At 40.8% G+C, this 22,556-nt stretch overlaps 1 protein-coding gene across 2 annotated transcripts in view; it reads right to left on the reverse strand.

The window, feature by feature from the left end:
- Nucleotides 1-22,556, reverse strand: part of LOC126179348 (poly(ADP-ribose) glycohydrolase-like) — a 152,992-nt gene that overhangs the window by 99,975 nt on the left and 30,461 nt on the right. For both annotated transcript variants that reach the window (XM_049924602.1, XM_049924601.1), the window contains one exon: nt 4,292-4,497. In XM_049924602.1, the coding sequence (XP_049780559.1) occupies nt 4,292-4,497 (206 nt within the window). The remainder of the gene's footprint in view (nt 1-4,291; nt 4,498-22,556) is intronic.

Consider the following 22,556-nt stretch of genomic DNA (forward strand, 5'->3'; position numbering starts at 1 on the left):
GTAATTGTATAGTTGCTGGTTCAGATCTCATACTTCAATTCTGTATGCGTTAACAAATCAAAATGTCAATTAACAAATACCAAATCATATTTTTAATAAAAATAACATCTATTTATTTTTTATTTTGGTCATAAAAAAATAAATCAGAATTTTACACACACACACACACACACAAACACAGACCTAAATATTTGATGATGTTTCACATTTTTATACCAAATTTTAATTTACTGTGAATGCTCATATTTAATGCAAATGATAATTAAAAATAAAAAGACTATTTTATCTTAAAAATATGATACAGTATATATTTACTAATGTTTCCATTTGTTAATAAATATGCAATTTAAAAAACAAGTAAAAAAAAAGGAAAATACTAGCGCAATTCAAACTAGCGACTTCACGAATACAATCCAGTTATGTCAGCTACCAGTATACTTAACAGTGCTCTGAAACCTTCAAGGAATTTTTTTCTTTTAAGGACTGTGTCTTACTACTTTGGGAAACTGACGTCCAAGCTCTACCTCCCAATCCTCTAAGTATGAAGAAAACCAGAGAGAGTCACCCTGTAAGACCTACACCATAGCAAAACATTATGAATACAATCAATAGATTACGAACACAACTCAACAGGAACACCACAGAGAATTTCTAAGGAAAACAACAGCTGATGGGAGATATTTCTTTTCTCCCCCCCCCCCCCCCCCCCCTCTCTCTCTCTCTCTCTCTCTCTCTCTCTCTCTCTCTCTCTCTCTCTCTCACGTAAACAGTGTTAAGATAAGTCAGATATGGCTTGGATAAAATAACTTTGTGACTGAAAGATAGTAGTTGCACGGGACACAACTTGCAGCCAGCCACATTACATAAGATGCTGCTGGTATTTAGAAACAGATGAAACAGCAAGCACTTGGCACTAGAGGAAGAATTACCATTGGCTGGCAGCTAGCCATATCACTCAACTTATTGGAATGTCTATCACAATGTTAATTTTGTTGATCTATAGAGACACTGAAGACTTATTCATATCAACACTTTCAGATGAAGTGCAGGACTGTACAATGTAATGAGCCGTGAGGAACCTTTGGCTGGAACTGAAAAGTTTGCCAAGTGATCTAGGTATAGTTTCCACTCAGTATGTACGACCATTCCACGCTTACAACAGAAGTCTGTAACGTAACAAATCTTGGGACAATCATGAGGCTGCAGTGGAACAACCACAGTTACAGTGGGTTTTGATTCCGAGTAAATATGAACAGAAATCTAAGGGGGTTAGAAATAGTTTCCACTGAGCAGGTATGGAGAGAGCCTACGGACACTGAGAACATTAGCACAAGCAAGAAAATGGGTTTTACTAGCAAGGCATTTACAGGTGGCCACAGGTCAGATACGCTGGACTGCAGGGAATTGATCTCCAAAGTAGTGAATACGGCTCGCTAATGACAGTAAAATCCAAACGCACAGTGAATTCAAAAGCAAAGTCAAAAATCAACAGAATGCAATACATCATATAAAATATTACCAACCTGCAATCATAAACATTTTTATAATCAAATCATTAATTCCATCACAAATGTTTACACTTTCTGATGATAAATAGTTCTGTCATATACAGGACACCACATGTCCAGTAACGACATTGCACAACAGCCACCATCATAACAAACAATGAATATTACATTGTTGGTAAGTATTCCGTAGTTTAAGTTTATATGTCTACAGGTGTGTAACCAGACCATTCTCCACACTTACACTGATAAAATGAGGCAGTATGTAGTTATCAGTGCATCAGTTTATTAATCTATTATCAATGCTGATTATAATATGAATGAAGGTGTGCTAAAAGTGCAGATATGTCAATGTCAATGAGATATGTAACTAAAAATGATAAGAGTTGGTGTCAGCAGATGCGTCATGATATAATACATCAAATGGGGATACGTATTTTAGTTATGGAATAATTAATGTAAGAGTTGTGGTCCATTTGCATATACGCAAAAGTGTTATACGAAATGTGAAACTTAATTGGGGCTGGCTGGCTGAAGTGTCATGATGATGGTGGTAGAATGGATGCTCTTTTGAGCAGGAGGGATGGAGAAAAAAGAACAGTTCAGCAAATTGACTGAGAGAGAGAAACTGGTTTTCTGGCCTTGGAGAGTATGGCAGAGTGATGTGATTTTAATTATGTATAGATACTATGGATCACGTATCGCATCTTGGTTACGGGCATCTAACAGTGCGGATGAAGGAAATTATGTATTGAGTACACAAATTGCAGCTTGGTCTTAAGAGGAACTTTGGTCATCTACCACGTCACACTAGATAATTCACGGGCTGTTGATATATTTCAATAATTAACTTTATTTAGAAATAAAACTCTTGTAGAACCTAAACTCAGTAGGAGTTTGGACCTTAATAAATAAATCACCTGTTCTTAAGAGTTACATCTGCAATGTTGTCTACGTTTATTACAAATTTTCCGTGTTCGTTTATGTTCATTAATTTATAAGTCACATAACTTGTCTACCCTCAATTACTCGATGATTGCAGGACCACCTTTCATAAATTATTTACTAATACAGCAACAGAGCATTAAACAGGTGGTGTACGGCTCATCCCTAGGACTTTTACTACCAATCTTTAATCAGAGCCATACATTTAACCCTCTGTCACAATAAATGCAGAGCTCTGAAACTGCAATTTTATGAAGTTGCAATTGTAACACAGAGTTAGAAAAACCAAAAAATTATATAATTTAACTATGGTACAACTTGTGTGAAAGCGACTTGTATACAGTCAGTAAGGTATCAGGAACTGGCCTTATTTCATTTTATTTTATTTTTGTGTTCACTAGAAAACCCACAAATTTTCTTGGTGGGGAGTTTATAAACTAAAATGTGAAGACTGTGAAAAAATACTTATTGGTCAAACAGGGAGAAATTATAAATCAAGATTCCATGAACATAAGAATAATTGCAAAAAATAATCCACCAGCATTCCATACACATCTCAGAAAATAAAATCATGAAATGCAGATGCATCACAGTGCCTGTTAATTGTACACACAGCTGACAAAGGCAGATACCTCTACGCACACAAAAAATGATCAAGCAAAATTCTAAATGAGCAAACAAACCTAAGAAAGAAGAATTTTATCAAAAATTTTATAACGATCCCCATCCAGAGATGATGTAACTCTCTAAACACAACAGAATTTATACTAATTATATTTTATATATTCATTACTAATAAACAAAACAAAGTAATTTAATGAAACATTATTAAATCACATAAAACAATACTCATGAACCAATATCTCTGATGACAAAATACACCATTGATACTGTAAAGCACATTGCCTCTTGTATAATACAATGAGAACATGCTGACAATCAGCTAAAAATTAAAATCAAGTCTCCAAAAAGATCTACAGAAATTCTATAAAGGCAAAATAATAAATTACACATGATTACTAGGCAATCTACTGCAAAACTATGATTATGTCCCAAGTCCCGCAGTATACACTGTAATATTATGTATTGTATTACTGTGTACCTTCTGCAGGACCACAGTAGATGGGTATTTAGTCTGACAACATATACTGAAAATAAAAATAAACAAACAGTCTTTCTTTTGTGCAACTGGTTGCTGATAATTTCAACAAATTGAAACACAGTTGCTAAAGATGGACAAAACACTAAATAATGTTATTTACCATTTTTTTATTTCAGAGAAACTGAAGGGAACCACTACATCCCATTGGTAGTTATTTGACAGAAAATTATGCTGTAAAAGGAAATTAATTAAAAGGAAAACAGACATACTTAACTTCTTTTACATGAGGGATGTTAAATTTAAGAATCATTTCAAATTACATACTTGCTTGTACAAATGTAGCCACTTACAATGCTATTTGTGTGTTATGTTTATGTAAACAGTGGTATTTAATTTGTGATGGAAGGGAGTATCCAAATGGCCCCAGTAGAGAAGCAGCTGTTGAAGTCTTCTGTATTGTGGTGTGCAACATGTTTGGAATTAGATAGTGAATTAGATGGTGAAGTCTGTGGTTTGCCAAACTTTGGCGGTGGCCATACATGTGAATAGAAAGTTGGTTACTTGTCCTGCCCACGTACAATACTGCACAATATTTGCAGCATAACTGGTATATAACATGGGTACGTACTTTCACTCATGCCCCTTCCTTTTATAGGGTATGAATTTAATTTTTAAGTGATATCCAAATTTAAGGCAGTCATAAACAACATCCACCATGAAAACAGTCAATGTGTATTACCTGATATAGCACAGCATGGCTGTTTGATGACCGAACTGGAGGCAACTGGGGGTATCCCCACAGACCATAACCACTTTTAATATCCTCAAGGCTAACACCTCGCCATGGACATGACTCTCCTTTTGTGTCTTGTTTTAAACTTTCATCAAGTTTCTTGTCCTTTTTATCAGCTGATGGTTTATATTGCTTCCCTGTTCTTGCATCATCTAGAAAATGAAATCAGTCACTCTTACATATGCATATTTCCCTATGATTCTGAGGAAATATGACAATGTTCACTTAATTTGTATTGTTGATAATATAATATAAATGGATAGATACAAAATCTACTCACTAAGTGGTGGCAGGGGAACACACACACAAGAGGATTTAACTTTTACAAGCTTTCGAAACCAATGGCTCCTTCTTCTGACAGAAGAGTTGAAGGGGAAAGAAGAGGGGTGAAGGAAAATGACTGTTATTAACTCATGCACGATGTTTTAGTAGTAATCTCTGTCTTCCACCTTTAAGCTCTTGGGTTTTCAAATCTCGTCCAGTGCAGTCCCCAACAATCAGTCTTTCCTTCTCATCCCATCCAGTAAGTCTCCCCTGACGAGGGGTTCTGGGCGACTTTTCTGAACTTTACCACTTTCCTTAAACCCCTCCAGTTCTTTTCCTTCACCCCTCTTCCTTCCTCTTCAAGTCTTCTACCAGAAGAAAGAGCCACTGGCTCCAAAAGCTTGTAGAAGTTAAATCCTTTAGAGTGAGTGAGTGTGTGTGTGTGTGTGTGTGTGTGTGTGTGTTTTCCCCTGCTGCCCTTGGTGAGTAGATTTCCTACCTATTTGTTAATATTATATTATCAACAATTGATTATTTCCATTGTAAATTTATATTGTGTAACACATCATCAGTCATGTGATACAACAAGAATGAAATATAAGGTTCAATCCACACCAAGTGGTAGAGCACTGGTTGCTTGACCATCTCAGAAAAATTTTATATTTACTGGGTGAATTACCCAATGTTTAGTTGTAGTGGTCTTGAGTCCAGAGACTGGTTTGATGCAGCTCTCCATGCTACTCTATCCTGTGCAAGCAGCTTCATCTCCCAGTATCTACTGCAACCTACATCCTTCTGAATCTGTTTAGTGTATTCATCTCTTGGTCTCCTTCTACAATTTTTACCCTCCACGCCGCCCTCCAGTACTAAATTGGTGATCCCTTGATGCCTCAGAATATGCCCTACAACTGATCCTTTCTTCTAGTCAAGTTGTGCCACAAATTTCTCTTCTTTCCAATTATATTCAATACCTCCTCATCAGTTATGTGATCTACCCATCTAATCTTCAGCATTCTTCTGTAGCACCACATTTCGAAAGCTTCTAGTCTCTTCTTGTCTAAACTATTTATCATCCATGTTTCACTTCCATACATGGCTACACTCCATACAAATACTTTCAGAAATGACTTCCTGACGCTTAAATCTATACTCGATGTTAACAAATTTATCTTCTTTAAAAACGCTTTCCTTGCCATTGCCAGTCTACATTTTATATCCTCTATACTTCGACCATCATCACTTATTTTGCTCCCCAAATAGCAAAACTCCTTTACTACTTTAAGTGTCTCATTTCCTGATCTAATTCCCGCAGCATCACCCGACTTAATTCAACTACATTCCATTATCATTGTTTTGCTTTTGTTGATGTTCATCTTATATCCTCCTTTCAAGACACTGTCCATTCCGTTCAGCTGCTCTTCCAGGTCCTTGCTGTCTCTGACAGAATTACAATATCATCGGCTAACCTCAAAGTTTTTATTTATTCTCAATGCATTTTAATTCCTACTCCAAATTTTTCTCTTGTGTCCTTACTGCTTGCTCAATACACAGACTGAATAACATCGGGGATAGGCTACAACCCTGTCTCACTCCCTTCCCAACCACTGCTTCCCTTCCATGCCCCTTCAGGGTGTGTACGCGGACAAGAAAAAAAAATTCTCCGATTTCCCGGTTAAAATTACACTTTCTCCCGGGTGAAAATACACTTTTTCCCTGTCAAGTGACAGTATACTTTTCCTCGGAACTGTAAAACTTATCAATCCTTTGAATGGTTATAGTAAAAAACACGTTATGGAAAGATCTTTGATGTGCAGCAACATGTATGCTGCATATTATGAAAGTTTAAATTTAAATTCAACCAAACGCCGCATGTTACTTTCCGAAGCATTGAAATCAAGACTGCAATGCGCTTTTGTAGCCAGTCCTAGCTCGTCACGTGATCTCGCCAGCCGATGACAGCGGATCTTCTAGCGTAGGATACGTGATGTAGTCAGCCAATAGCAATATCAGTGTTAAGTAACACGTACACACAAATAGGAAAAGTTAATGGTTTAATTAACATACACAGCGTTACTACAAGAAAAGAAAAGCTTTCACATACAATATTGGTCTCTGAGATTAGTAAGCTGCAAGAGAAGCTAAGCTTTCACATATAATGTTGATTTTTTGCGTGTGTTACACTTAAAGGTACAACACACAAATGCGTCAGTAAAATTTTTAATGAAGACATAAATGTATGATCTTCTGAGCTCGAAATTTTTCTAAATGTACGTCTTCAAAGACTTGATTTTTAAATGAGAGTCAAACACTCTGCGATTTAAGAAATTCATCATACATTCTCGCACATAATTCATCTTGCATAAAAGGAAATTTACTTTGAAAGTAAAGCTTTTCAAAAAACCATTCGAAATATTTTCCCATGACCTGTTAGAAATAGGTTTGTTTCAGTAGTTGCCGGAGAGTGCCAGAAACAGGTGTCACCGCGCTTGCGCATCTATGATGATGTATGAAGCCCGTATGTTCGTAGGTGTAAAACATTAAAAGATCTTACACTGTGTCATAAAAGAAGCAAGACATCAGAGGATACTCCAAGAACATCAGAATTTCGTGAACCATACTACAATGCGTAATTCGGCTTAAAGTGCACATTCGTATGTCCAGATTCGGATGTAAATTTTCTTGAGTACCGGTGCTGTATTATCTCATGTTTGGTTCTTTATTATGGCATAATGCCATATGTGCTAGAAGATGAAAACATGCACTTTTGAAATGCAGTGAACAGTTGAAACTAGCCCATAGCATGGATTTAAACACTTCGTTTCAAATAAATTGACTGCCCCAGCGGAAAAGATTAATGAAAGCCAAATTTCTTTAGCAAACCGACAAAAATAACTTCATTATTCTGCAAGGCGATTAATGCCTGATTGTCAGAAAGGTGGAGATAAAACCTGAAACTAATAACATATTTTAGCCTTCCGTAATTATGAGAACGTATTTTAATTCATTTGATAGCTCCATGGCCATAGATATCCGTTTTGTTTTCGTTTAATGTGAGAGCAATAAATGAAGAGGAAACAGCAAAATCACTAAATGTAAACACCGGTCACGTGGAGACTCCCCACTAGAACTCAGACTGCTCTGTGAATCAGCCCTGGACCTCCGATATTTCTGAACCGGGGCAATATTAGATAGTAACGCCCAGCCACACGTCTGTAGCAAGAAGCGGGGAAAGGTACTTCTCATACGTGACTCGACTGCACATGCACAAGGGCCGGCCCGCAACTGCTCAAACAAATCTAAAGTAAACAGTTGTGACGTCATGCTCATCGGAGACAATTTGTTGTTAGGAAGCATTGCACAGTCTTCCCAAAGCCTTTGACACATTTTGCAGTTGGCAAATGCTTGTATGAGCACTGTGTTTCATTGTTGTATATGGCGTATTCCTTTTGCGACTTAAGTTTTATTTTGGTTTTTTTTTTCTCCCGTTCATGTTTTGTTGCTGCAGTATTATACTGCAGAAGCGGTATACAGTAATATCCTTTGTTAGAGTATTGGTTCTTACCCGTCAAAATCACAAAAATTTAACTGAAAACTAAAATAATGAAAAATTCATGGAATTCCGAAAAATTCTCGGGTTTATCCCGATTTTCTCCCAGATGAAAAAATTCCCGGGTTTTTCTCGGATCTCCCGGTTGTCCCAGGTCGTATACACCCTGCCCTTGACTCTTATAACTGCCATCTGGTTTCTGTACAAATTGTAAATAGCCTTTCGCTCCCTGCCACCTTCAGAATTTGAAAGAGAGTAACTCCAGTCAACATTGTCAAAAGCTTTCCCTAAGTCTACAAATGCTACAAACGTGGGTTTGCCTTTCCTTAATCTATTTTCTAAGATAAGTCATAGGGTCAGTATTGCCTCACGTATTCCAACATTTCTACGGAATCCAAACTGATCTTCCCCGAGGTTGGCTTCTACCAGTTTTTCCATTTGTCTGTAAAGAATTCGTGTTAGTATTTTTCAGCCGTGGCTTATTAAACTGATAGTTCAGTAATTTTCACATCTGTCAATACCTGCTTTCTTTGGGATTGGAATTATTATATTCTTCTTTAAGTCTGAGGGTATTTCGCCTGTCTCATACATCTTGCTCACTAGATGGTAGAGTTTTGTTAGGCCTGGCTCTCACAAGGCTGTTAGTAGTTCTAATGGAATGTTGTCTACTGCCGGGGCCTTGTTTCGACTCAGGTATTTCAGTGCTCTGTCAAACTCTTCACATAATATCATATTTCCTATTTCATCTTCATCTACATTCTCTTCCATTTCTATAATATTGTCCTCAACAACATCGCCCTTGTATAGATCGTCTATATACTACTTCCACCTTTCTGATTTCCTTTGCTTAGAACTGGGTTTCCATATGAGCTCTTGATATTCATGCATGTGATTCTCTTTTCTGCAAAGGTCTCTTTCATTTTCCTGTAGGCAGTATCTATCTTACCCTTCTATATACTCCTTCCACCTTTCTGATTTCCTTTGCTTAGAACTGGTTTTCCATCTGAGCTCTTGATATTCACGCATGTGATTCTCTTTTCTGCAAAGGTCTCTTTCATTTTCCTGTAGGCAGTATCTATCTTACCCCTAGTAATATGCGCCACCACATCCTTACATCTGTCCTCTAGCCATCCCTGCTTAGCCATTTTGCACTTCCTGTCTACCTCATTCTTGAGACGTTTGCATTCCTTTTTGCCTGCTTCGCTTACTGCATTTTTATATTTTCTCCTTTCATCAAATAAATTCAATATCTCTTCTGTTACCTAAGGATTTCTATTAGTCCTCTTTTTACCTACTTGCTGCTCCGCTACCTTCATTATTTCATCTCTCAAAGCTACCCAATCTTCTTCTACTGTATTTCTTTCCCACATTCTTGTCAATCATTCCCTAATGCTCTCCCTGAAGCTCTCTGCAACCTCTGGTTCTTTCAGTTTATCCAGGTCCCATCTCCTCAAATTCCCACCTTTTTGCAGTTTCTTTAGTTTTAATCTACAGTTCATAACCAATAGACTGTGGTCAGAGTCCACATCTGCCCCTGAAAATGTCTTACAATTTAAAACCTGGTTCCTGAATCTCTGTCTTACCATTACGAGGTGCATTCAAGTTCTAAGGCCTCCGATTTTTTCCTAATTAACTACTCACCCGAAATCGATGAAACTGGCGTTACTTCTCGACGTAATCACCCTGCAGACGTACACATTTTTCACAAAGCTGACGCCATGATTCCATGGCAGCGGCGAAGGCTTCTTTAGGAGTCTGTTTTGACCACTGGAAAATTGCTGAGGCAATAGCAGCACGGCTGGTGAATGTGCGGCCACGGAGAGTGTGTTTCATTGTTGGAAAAAGCCAAAAGTCACTAGGAGCCAGGTCAGTTGAGTAGGGAGCATGAGGAATCACTTCAAAGTTGTTATCACGAAGAAACTGTTGCGTAACGTTAGCTCGATGTGCGGGTGTGTTGTCTTGATGAAACAGCACACGCGCAGCCCTTCCCGGACGTTTTTGTTGCAGTGCAGGGAGGAATTTGTTCTTCAAAACATTTTTGTAGGATGCAACTGTTACCATAGTGCCCTTTGGAACGCAATGGGTAAGGATTACACCCTCACTGTCCCAGAACATGGACACCATCATTTTTTCAGCACTGGTGGTTACCCGAAATTTTTTTGGTGGTGGTGAATCTGTGTGCTTCCATTGAGCTGACTGGCGCTTTGTTTCTGGATTGAAAAATGGCATCCATGTCTCATCCATTGTCACAACCGACGAAAAGAAAGTCCCATTCATGCTGTCGTTGCGCGTCAACATTGCTTGGCAACATGCCACACGAGCAGCCATGTGGTCGTCCGTCAGCATTCGTGACACCCACCTGGATGACACTTTTCGCATTTTCAGGTCGTCATGCAGGATTGTGTGCACAGAACCCACAGAAATGCCAACTCTGGAGGCGATCTGTTCAACAGTCATTTGGCAATTCCCCAAAACAATTCTCTCCACTTCCTCGATCATGTCGTCAGACCGGCTTGTGCGAGCCCGAGGTTGTTTCAGTTTGTTGTCACACGATGTTCTGCCTTCATTAAACTGTCGCACCCACGAACGCACTTTCGATACATCCATAACTCCACCACCACATGTCTCCTTCAACTGTCGATGAATTTCAATTGGTTTCACACCACGCAAATTCAGAAAACGAATGATTGCACGCTGTTCAAGTAAGGAAAACGTCACCATTTTAAGTATTTAAAACAGTTCTCATTCTCGTCGCTGGCGGTAAAATTTCATCTGCCGTACGGTGCTGCCATCTCTGGGACGTATTGACAATGAACGCGACCTCATTTTAAAACAATGCGCATGTTTCTATCTCTTTCCAGTCCGGAGAAAAAAAATTGGAGGCCTTAGAACTTGAATGCACCTCATATATAATCTATCTGAAACCTTCCAGTATCTCCAGGCTTCTTCCATGTATACAATCTTCTTTTATGATTCTTGAACCAAGTGTTAGTTGTGATTAAGTTTTGCTCTGTGTTTAGTAGTCACAAAAATATTTTTTTTTTTAAATTTACTGTTTATTATTTTGAAATGGCGGCAATATTTGTTCCAGGCCGCATGCGTTTTTCGTATTTGCATGCATCTACATTTTTTACAATTATTCAGTAGGGGATTGTCCTAAGCCTTTCAGATAAAATGCATTTAGTTCAACACTCTCTGGGCTACAAATTAACATCATTATCACTTAGCTGAACGTATTATTTAATATATTTTAATAGTTCAAAGTTATCAGCCACAAATTAAAAAACAAGTTTTGAACACTAGTTTTCCAAAGAAAGATTAATTTCTCAGATTTAATATTTTTTCTGCTCTTACACTGCATAGTATGGTTACTTTTTATAGAGTATCAATGGTGAGCAGCTTACACTTTAAAAAATACACTATTTTAAAAAATATATATATTTTTTAATATTTCCATTTTGTGACCTGCAATATCTTTGTTGGGGGACCAGATAAAAACCTGAAAATTTCACAGTTAATAGACCTTTATGATATCAAACTTCAGTATAAATTTCAACTTTGAGATTCAATTGGAAGTTATGGAAAAAATTTTACAAACATGAGTCAAAAATATGTTTTTTAACATCTGTGATATCTGGTAGGCTAACCAAATAAAGTATACGAACTGCATAATGTAACACACCACATTACACTAGCTAATGATTATTTGTTGAAACAATGCTGTGATAATTGTTTCAGCATACTAACAATTGCATCTGCAAGCCTATACAAGTCTGACTGTTGTCTTCCCCCTTACACCAACAATTGTCTACTCACACTTATTTAGCTATAATTTCTTGAAGTGTGCAGTTCGAAAATAGTGTCTCAGTGTTCTGTTGGTGTTATTATTAATGAAGCATGTAATAAAAGTGTGTATGGAGTGTATCCTAAAGACATTACTTTAATCGAAGATTACAGTGAAGAAGAAAAAGTGTTGTTTCACTAACAAGTCGACCCAGATGTCAAATCAACATGCAAGCACCATGATACTTTTAAAAAAATTCATCACCTTTTTGGTCAGTCTCGCTTGGACCCTTTTGAGAAACATAAAAAACCCATAACAAAAGGTCTGCGAGAAATAACATTTGATCATTATTCTAAAAATAAAAGCCCTTTTGTCAATCTCCAACCAGGAAAAACATTGTGTCCAACATGTTCTAAGATATTTGTAATTCACAAGAGAAAGGATAGTGAAACCTCAGATACAGAATTTTGTGACTTATCAGCAACCATTAAAAAAGTAGAAACAGCTTGTGAAATCCTGGGTATATTGCCTGCTAGTAAAATTAGAAAAACTAAGTCAAGATAAAAGACCAAATGCCTTGAACACAAAAATTGAGAAAGTGGCAGCTACAGTCAAAAAGAATTTGGAAGTTTCATTTCAAAATACAATTTGTACTAAAACAGATGGAAGTCCTAAAACTTCACCAACCGAATATGATGATTTGATAGAAAAACTAAAAACTAAATGCAGTACTTCAAAGAGGATAAAATTAAGGTTATCAGTTTACTAGCGAATTCTTGGAGTCAAGCAAAAGTTAGTGATGACCTTAATGCATCAGAACGTCTTGTTAAGTTAAGAAGGCAATTACTAAAAGAACGGGATTTTACCAGCATTACAAATGAAAAGTGCATCTAATTTGGTAGATGGAAACACAATCAATAAAGTTATTCAGTATTATGACAATGACAATAACAGCCGTTTGATGTCTGGCAAAAAAGACTGTTTTTCTGTGAAAGAAATGGTTCTAAGATTCAAAGACAAAAAAAGGTTAATATTGTGTAATTTAAATGAACTATTCACCGAATTTAAAAAAGAAAATCCTGACATTAAAATTGGAAGATTAAAGTTTTGCGAGTTGAGACCAAGATGGTGTATTGTTGCAGGGGCATCTGGCACCCACAATGTTTGTGTTTGTTTGTATTGTCAGAACGTAAAGTTGTTGTTGTTGTTGTCTTCAGTCCTGAGACTGGTTGGATGCAGCTCTCCATGCTACTCTATTCTGTGCAAACTGCTTCATCTCCCAGTACGTACTGCAGCCTACATCCTTAGTGTATTCATCTCTTGGTCTCCCTCTACGATTTTTACCCTCCACGCTGCTCTCCAATACTAAATTGGTGATCTCTTGATGCCTCAGAACATGTCCTACCAACCGATCCCTTCTTCTAGTCAAGTTGTGCCACAAACTCCTCTTCTCCCCAATTTTATTCAATACCTCCTCATTAGTTATGTGATCTACCCATCTAATCTTCAGCATTTTTCTGTAGCACCACATTTTGGAAGCTTTTATTCTCTTCTTGTCCAAACTACTTATCGTCCATGTTCACTTCCATACATGGCTACACTCCATACAAATACTTTCAGAAATGACTTCCTGACACTTAAATCTATACTCGATGTTAACAAATTGCTTGATGATAGATGTGGCCAATCTTAGAGTTGACTATAAATACTTTTTGGAAGTTATGGTATGCAATATTGACAGTTACAATTGTATGATCATGGGAAAATGCGCAGATTGTCCAGGCAAACAAGCCTTACTTGACATGTTTGAAGAATCCGAAGAAGACGATTTGATGCATGACAATATAAAATACAAACAATGGATGACACAAGACAGAACGGAAATGGTGACAGTCATAAAATCACAAAATGCATCATTTTATTGCAAAAGTTCAAAGAAAATTTTTGAAAGACAAAAAGCAAACCTTGGCAGCTGATGAATGGTTAGTTCTTGCTGACTTTTCAGAAAATTATTCCTTTGTTGTTCAAGATGAAGTACAAGGACACCACTGGGCACAAACAGGCCACAGTTCATCCATTTGTATTCTATTATAAAGATGAAGATAAACTGATGTGCCACAGCTTTTGTTTCATAAGTGACTACCTTGAACACAACACTACAGCAGCACACATTTTTCAAGTAAAATTAAAAAACTACATTATACAGCACCACCCTTCCATTAAAAAAAAAAAAAAAAAAAAAAAAAAAAACTGATTTACTTTTAGGATGTGGCAACAGGTCGATATAAAAAAAAAAATATTAACATCTCCTTTCATAAAGAAGTTTTTGGGTTCGATGTAGAATGGCATTTTTTTGCTTCATGCCATGGGAGGAATGCTTGTGGTGGTGTCAGGTATACAACAAAGCGAGCTGTCACAAAAGCAAGTCTGCAGTGGACCGATGGCAATCATATCATAACACCTCAAGAAATGTTTGAATTCTGTAAAAAACATATCAAAGGAATTACCTATGTTTTCGTACAATATGAGGAAATACAAGAAGTCTATGACAGGGTCTTGAAAGAAAGATACAACACTTGTCAGAAGATTAAAGGCACTTGATCTTTTCATTGTTTTGTACACAAGTGTAAGATCACATCAACTTCACCTGATAGTGAACTTTCATCAGCGTGGAAAACTTGTACAACTGGTTCTTCAAAATAAAGACATAGTGGCTTGTGTTTATGATGAACAGTGGTGGATTGGCAAGGTGATAACATTGACTGTCAAAACTAAGATGTACATGTTGTATTTTATCACCCTCAAGGACCATGGACATCTTTTAAAAAGACTGAGTAGGATAAAGTTCGGATGCCACTTAAAAATGTACTAAGGAAGCTGTCTGCTGCGGAATTTACAACAGTCACTGGGCGAACTTATAACCTAACACCCAAACTGAGTGAACAAATTTCTCAAATGTTCAATGAGCGATGTGCTAAAAACAAATAACAAGAGAACAATATAATGTAATTAGTAGGCTTATTTTCAAAAAAGTAAGTAATCATAGATATGATTAAATTATACATTGTAACATACATTTTATTCCATAAGCCTAGATATCGCACGTTAAAAAATTTTTGACCTGTGTTTGTAATTTTTTTTCCCATAACTTCCAATTGAACCTCAAAGTTGAAATTTATACTGTGAAATTTTCAGATTTTTATCTGGTCCCCCAACGAAGATATCGCAGGCCACAAAATGGAATTTTTTTTTAAAAAATCCATTTTTTAAAATAGTGTTTTTTTAAGTGTAAGCTGCTCACCATTGATACTCTATAAAAAGTAACTTTACTATACAGCGTAATAGCAGAAAAAATATTCAAGCTGAGAAATCAATCTTTCTGTGGAAAACTACTGTTCAAAAACTGAGTTTTTTTAATTTGTGGCTGATAACTTTGAACTGTTAAAATATATTAAAAAATACATTCAGCTAAGTGATAATGTTAATTTGTAGCCCAGAGTGTGTTGAACTAAACGCATTTTATCTGAAAGGCTTAGGACAATCCACTACTGAATAATTGTAAAAAATGTAGATGCCTGCAAAAACGAAAAAACGCATGCGACATGGAACAAATATGGCCACCATTTCAAAATAATAAACAATATTTTTTTTAATATTTTTGTGGCTACTAAACATTGGGGAATTCACCCAGTAAATATAAAATTTTTCTGAGAGGGTCAAGCAACCAATTATTTTTTTCTTGGACCACTTGGTATGGACTTTTTTTTTTTTTTTTTTTTTTTGTTGTGGTTTTAGGGCGCAAAACTTCTACGGTCATTAGCGCCCAGCCCGTGACTGAAGACAGTAAAAAAACCGAAATTGAAAACCAGCAGCAATGGGAACAAACTCATAAAATTGGAGAAACTAAAAGTAGAAAGAATGCTTAAAAATCCACTACAGACAGGGGGTGAGTGTCCCCAAAAAAAAACTTCAAATGACTGACGTCATTTCACTGTCACTAATACACTGCAGAACGCGGTCGGCTGAGCGCGTGTCATCTGCTAAAATCGACGATAGATCAGGCGATAGCTGTAGACGGGAGCGTAACTGATTAAAATAGGGGCATTCAATTAAAAGGTGTCTGACCGTCCACGGCTGAGAGCAGTGGGGACAGAGTGGAGGAGGATCACCGCTTAAAAGATGTCTATGGCTAAAAAGACAGTGCCCTATCCGGAGTCTAGCTAAAATTACCTCCTCCCGACGACGCGTTCGGGAGGAAGAGGTCCAAGCGCAAGGAAGGGCTTTCACTTCCCGCAATTTATTACGGGGAAGTGTTGACCAATGCGCATGCCATAAATGAGCAACTTGGCGACATAAACCGCTCCGTAGATCGGTGAAGGGAAGCGACTGGAGAGCTGGCCGAGGAAGAGAGACTGCAGCCTTGGCCGCTATATCGGCCGCCTCATTCCCACAGATACCAGCGTGTCCCGGGAGCCAGAGGAACGCCACCGAGACGCCCCCCAGGTGGAGCAAGCGCAGACAGTCCTGAATCCGGTGGACCAGAGGGTGCACAGGGTAAAGAGCTTGGAGACTGAGGAGAGAGCTGAGAGAATCGGAGTAGATAACATACTGTATCCGCTGATGGCGGCAGATGTAGTGGACAGCCTGGAGAACAGCGTAAAGCTCCGCAGTATAAACCGAACACTGGTCGGGACGTCGAAAGCGATTTGGGGTGTCGCCAACAATATACGCACTCCCTACACCTAACGATGTTTTCGAGCCGTCGGTGTAAATAAATGTGGCGTCCGTCATTTGTGCACATAGAGCAGCAAATGCCCGACGATAAACAAGTGTAGGGGTACCATCCTTGGGAAATTGACAAAGGTCACGGAGCAGGCAGATCCGGGGACGGAGCCAAGGCGGTGCTGTACCCCAAGTTGTCAAGAAGGTTTTCGGAAAGCGGCAGGAAAGAGAATGGAGCAATTGACGGAAGCGGACTCGCGGGGGTAGTAGGGAGGAGGAGCGGCCTGCATACCCTACATCAAAGGAGGCGTCGAAAAAAAGGTCATGGGCTGGATTAGCAGGCATGGAAGACAGATGGCTAGCATAACGACTCAGGAGGACTGCTCGCCGATTGGACAGCGGAGGTTCAGCAGTCTCAGCATAAAGGCTTTCCACAGGGCTAGTGTAAAAAGCTCCAGACACTAAACGTAATCCACGGTGGTGGATAGAGTCGAGACGCCGAAGAATAGACGGCCGAGCAGAGGAGTAGACTATGCTTCCGTAATCCAATTTTGAGCGCACTAAGGCGCGATAGAGGCGGAGAAGGACCACTCGGTCCGCTCCCCAGGAGGTACCATTCAGGACACGGAGGGTGTTAAGCGATCGCAGACAGCGAGCCGAAAGATAGGAAACGTGGGAGGACCAGCACAGTTTTCTGTCAAACATAAGACCCAAGAATTTAGCGACGTCTGAAAACGGAAGGTTAACAGGACCTAGATGTAAGGAGGGCGGAAGAAACTCCTTCCGTCGCCAAAAATTGACACAAACGGTCTTACTGGGTGAGAAACGGAAGCCGGTTTCGATGCTCCACGAGTGGAGGCGATCAAGACATCCTTGAAGACGTCGTTCAAGAAGGCTGGTCCGTTGAGAGCTGTAGTAGATCGCAAAATCGTCCACAAAGAGGGAGCCCGAGACATCAGGAAGGAGACAATCCATAATTGGATTTATGGCGATGGCAAACAGTACAACACTCAGCACGGATCCCTGGGGTACCCCGTTTTCTTGGGAGAAAGTACGGGAGAGAGTAGTGTTCACCCGCACCCTAAAAGTGCGCTCTGCCATAAATTCGCGAAGAAAAAGGGGCAGCCGGCCTCGAAAGCCCCAAGAGAACAGTGTGCGAAGGATGCCTGTCCTCCAACAGGTATCGTATGCTCTCTCCAGATCAAAAAATATTGCTACCGTTTGGCGTTTCCGGAGAAAATTGTTCATGATATAAGTGGAGAGAGCAACAAGATGGTCAACTGCAGAACGATGCTTCCGAAATCCGCATTGGGCTGGTGTTAAAAGACTGCGGGATTCCAGCCACCAAGCTAAACGGTAATTCACCATACGCTCCAAAACCTTACAGACACTACTCGTGAGAGAAATGGGGCGATAGCTAGAGGGGAGATGTTTGTCCTTTCCAGGTTTCGGAACGGGAACGACGATAGCTTCCCGCCACCGTTTAGGAAAGGTACTGTCGGTCCAAATTCGATTATAAAGGCGAAGGAGGTAACGCAGACTAGGGGTTGGTAAATGCAGCAACATTTGGACATGGATACCATCCGGTCCTGGGGCGGAGGAGCGAGATGATGAGAGGGCATGTTGGAGTTCCCGCATGGAGAAAACAGTATTGTAGCTTTCGTGATTTTGGGAGGAGAAAGCAAGAGGTCGCACTTCCGCTGCACGTTTCTTCGGGAGAAACGCTGGCGGGTAATTTGAAGAGCTCGAAATCTCAGCAAAGTGCTGACCCAACGAGTTAGAAATTGCGACGGGGTCCACTAAGGTATCATGCGCGACAGTGAGCCCAGAAACCGGGGAGAAACTAGGCGCGCCTGAGAACCGTCGAAGCCGACTCCAAACTTCCGAGGAGGGAGTGAAGGTGTTAAATGAGCTAATAAAGAATTTCCAGCTTGCCTTCTTGCTATCGCGGATGACGCGACGGCATCGCGCACGGAGCTGCTTATAGCGGATACAGTTGGCCAAAGTAGGATGGTGACGGAAAATGCGAAGAGCACGTCGCCGCTCACGTATTGCGTCACGGCATGCCTCGTTCCACCAAGGAACTGGGGAGCGACGGGGCAATTCGGAGGTGCGTGGTACTGAACGGTCCGCAGCTGTAAGGATAACGTCGGTAATGTGTGTGACCTCATCGTCGACGCTGGGAAAGCGACGGTCATCGAATGTCGCGAGAGATGAAAAAAGTGTCCAATCGGCTTGGGCAAACTTCCAGCGTCGCGGGCGCATATATGGCAGTTGAGGCTGCAGTCTGAGGACACATGGAAAGTGGTCACTCGAGTGTGTATCATCAAGGGCGAACCATTCGAAGCGCCGAGCTAGCGGAACAGTACCGACCGCAAGGTCCAAATGAGATAAGGTTGTCGTGGAGGCAGACAAAAATGTGGGGACCCCAGTGTTGAGGCAAACTAGATCCGCTTGGTGGAATACGTCTAGCAATACGGAGCCACGTGGACAAGGGTGTGGAGATCCCCAAAGCGGGTGGTGGGCATTGAAGTCCCCAACCAGCAAATAGGGGGGTGGAAGCTGACCAAGAAGATGAAGGAGATCAGCTCGTGCCATTGGTGTGGACGATGGAATGTATACAGTACAAAGAGAGAACGTGTATCCGGAAAGTGAAAGACGGACGGCGACAGCTTGGAAGGAAGTGTTTAAGGGGATTGGGTGATAATGGAGAGTATCACGGAGAAGAATCATGAGTCCTCCATAGGCTGGAGAGCCTTCAACAGAGGGGAGATCATATCGGACAGACTGAAAATGAGGGAGAACAAAGCGGTCATGGGGACGCAGCTTTGTTTCCTGAAGACAGAAGATGACCGGCGAGTAGGAGCGTAAGAGGACCGACAATTCATCCCGATTGGCTCGAATGCCGCGGATATTCCAGTGGATAATGGACATGGGGTGAAAGGAGAATGGAGGAATGTGACCAAAGTTGCTGTCAACTCAAAGACTGCTCGGAGCTAGCAACCGACAGCATGGAATGGCATTCAGCCGAAGGCAGAAGATCCTGATCCATAGGTTGGTCAGGAGCAGTCCCTGCCACCAGCGATCGGCCGGTTGACCGGCCACCAGCAGTGCGCCTCGGCGACACAGAAGATGGCCGAGGGCGATTTCCGCCAGGTGGTGCTGTAGAGGGGGCACGCCTTGGCGGAGAAGGAGAGGAACTGGGTTTCTTTGTAGCCTTCTTGGAAGAATGTTGTTTAGATGAAGGAGGAAGCTGCGGTACGTAAAAACTCTTCACGAGTATGCTCTTTTTTCGAAGACTTGGCGTCCGACTTTTGGACACGAGATTTAGCAGAACCAGACGAAGGGTGAGCCATAGAGTGGGCAGGCGAAAGTGGTGAGGTTGAACGAGCGATCTTTGCGCTGGCCGATCTGACGACCGTGGTACTAAAGGTGAGGTCGCAAGTCTGCGTGGCCGCCTCCTTTGTTGGCCGAGGAGAAGCAAGGACAGTGCTGTATTTTCCTGTCTGAGGCACGGTGGGCTTGCGACTGGCGAATAATTTTCGAGCAGCAAAGGTCGACACCTTTTCCTTCACCCTTATTTCCTGGATGAGCTTCTCGTCCTTAAAAACGGGGCAATCTCGAGAGGAAGCAGCGTGGTCACCCATACAGTTGATGCAGCGAGGGGATGGAGGTGGACAAGCACCCTCATGGGCATCCTTGCCACACGTAACACATTTGGCTGGATTGGAACAGGACTGGCTGGTGTGATTGAACCGCTGACATCGATAGCAACGCGTAGGGTTTGGGACGTAAGGGCGAACGGAAATTATCTCATAGCCTGCTTTGATTTTCGATGGGAGTTGAACTGTGTCAAATGTCAAGAAGACAGTGCGGGTTGGAATGATGTTCGTGTCAACCCGTTGCATTACTCTATGAACTGCCGTTACGCCCTGGTCAGACAGATAGTGCTGAATTTCTTCGTCAGACAATCCATCGAGGGAGCGTGAATAAACGACTCCACGCGAGGAATTCAAGGTACGGTGCGGTTCCACCCGGACAGGGAAGGTGTGGAGCAGAGAAGTACGCAGCAATTTTTGTGCCTGGAGGGCACTGTGTGTTTCTAACAACAGGGTGCCATTCCGTAATCTGGAACAAGACTTTACAGGACCTGCTATTGCGTCGACTCCTTTCTGAATAATGAAAGGGTTGACCGTGGAGAAGTCGTGACCTTCATCAGACCGAGAAACAACAAGGAACTGTGGCAACGATGGAAGAATCGTCTGTGGCTGAGACTCAGTATACTTACGTTTGTGAGCAGACTTAGTGGAAGGTGAGGAAACCATTGCGGAAGAATCCCCCATGATTACCGGCATCTCCGATGGCGCGCTCCTCCCTTATGGGGGCCCTCTCTGAGGGCACTCCCGTCTTAGGTGATTGTTCACACCTCAGGTCACACCTCCCGACAAACGGACGGAGGGACCAATCGGCATTTTCGGAAGGTATCAGCTCGGGTAATCACCCCTCCCTGGGCCTGGCCGTTACCAGGGGGTACGTACGTGTCCTACCTGTCGACCCGGGGCGGGGAATTACGCGTTACCCCGTCACCGGCTACGCACGAAGGGCGTGGGTCGGCCTTCAGACACGCACAGGGAGGAAGAAAGAGAAAGGGAAATGAAGGAAGAGAGGTCTCAAACGCCGCAGCGGAGAAAAGAGAAAGAGAAGAGGTAAGGAAAAGAGAAGGACAAAGGAAGGAAGAAGACAGAGAAGGACAAAGGAAGGAAGAAGACATAAAAGCAAGGAAGGCAAGGAATGCAGTACATTTACGAGCGTCCGTCTCCGGACGTAGGCACAAACCATACTCCCAGATGGGGAGAAAGAGAAGGAAAGAGCCAGAGGTGAGGGGAGGAGGGGCGAAGATAGGGATGGGGAAGGATGCGGAATGGGAAGGTATGCAGCCCGGAAAGGAAGGAAGGCCACATTAGCTCGGGGTCCCGTGCTCGCTACGCACGTATCCACAAAAGAGTTGTGGACCCCCTGGGGGGTTGGTATGGACTGACCCATAATTGAGCTTTGATAGTATATCTTCTAGTTTGATACATAGCAGGAAAGGGAGCGTTATATGGAAACATGTTTCATCTACAACAGCACACACTTAATCAAATACTGGCACTTTTAAAGTTGGCCACACATAACACAAGTTTGTATGTACGAGAGCCTATTAATGTCATTATAATCGTGCAAGAACTTTGCTTGCCTCTTATTCTGGACTGAGCCTTTTCTAAACTTGTTTACACATATCTTTCTTAGTATTTCAAAATGATCAATACATTTTTCCATCCAGCTATATTTGAGTCTCTTTATAGGTATTTCTTTTTCCGTATATTCATTGGCTCCTTTGTTTAATGCCTTTCCTCTATACATGGCCAAACCATCTTAATTTCAAGTTGAAAATAAAATGGGCTGTTATACATGACCTATTAATCCTTTGACTGATGCTGACAAGACAATTCATTGTGCTCCATTGATCCTAGGTACTATTGATGAATTTAACCACAGCCTCCTTCAGTGCTAGTGACAAGTTACCTTAGGTGTCCTACATGACGCCTGATTGCTACGCATGATTATAGACATGCCTCCTCTAAGGTATGTGAGTGCAATTGATGAGTTTAGGTATACAATAGAATTTCTCCCACATGTGTCAATAGCTTTTCACAATACTGGCCACAAAATTTTGTTTAGGTACTTCGTCTGTTGTAATCTCATTTTGCCATATCCGACTTCGTTTAACGTCTTACTGTTCATAAAGATTGGCATAACAGTGTTTTTTTTATTATCTTCTCCAAAGAAACTGACAAGATTTTGTGGTTGTACTAAAGAAGAGATCATGGAGATGCTCACTGAGTTCGAGCCTT

Source organism: Schistocerca cancellata, chromosome 1 (assembly GCF_023864275.1).
Source record: "Schistocerca cancellata isolate TAMUIC-IGC-003103 chromosome 1, iqSchCanc2.1, whole genome shotgun sequence".
Classification (NCBI taxonomy): domain Eukaryota; kingdom Metazoa; phylum Arthropoda; class Insecta; order Orthoptera; family Acrididae; genus Schistocerca; species Schistocerca cancellata.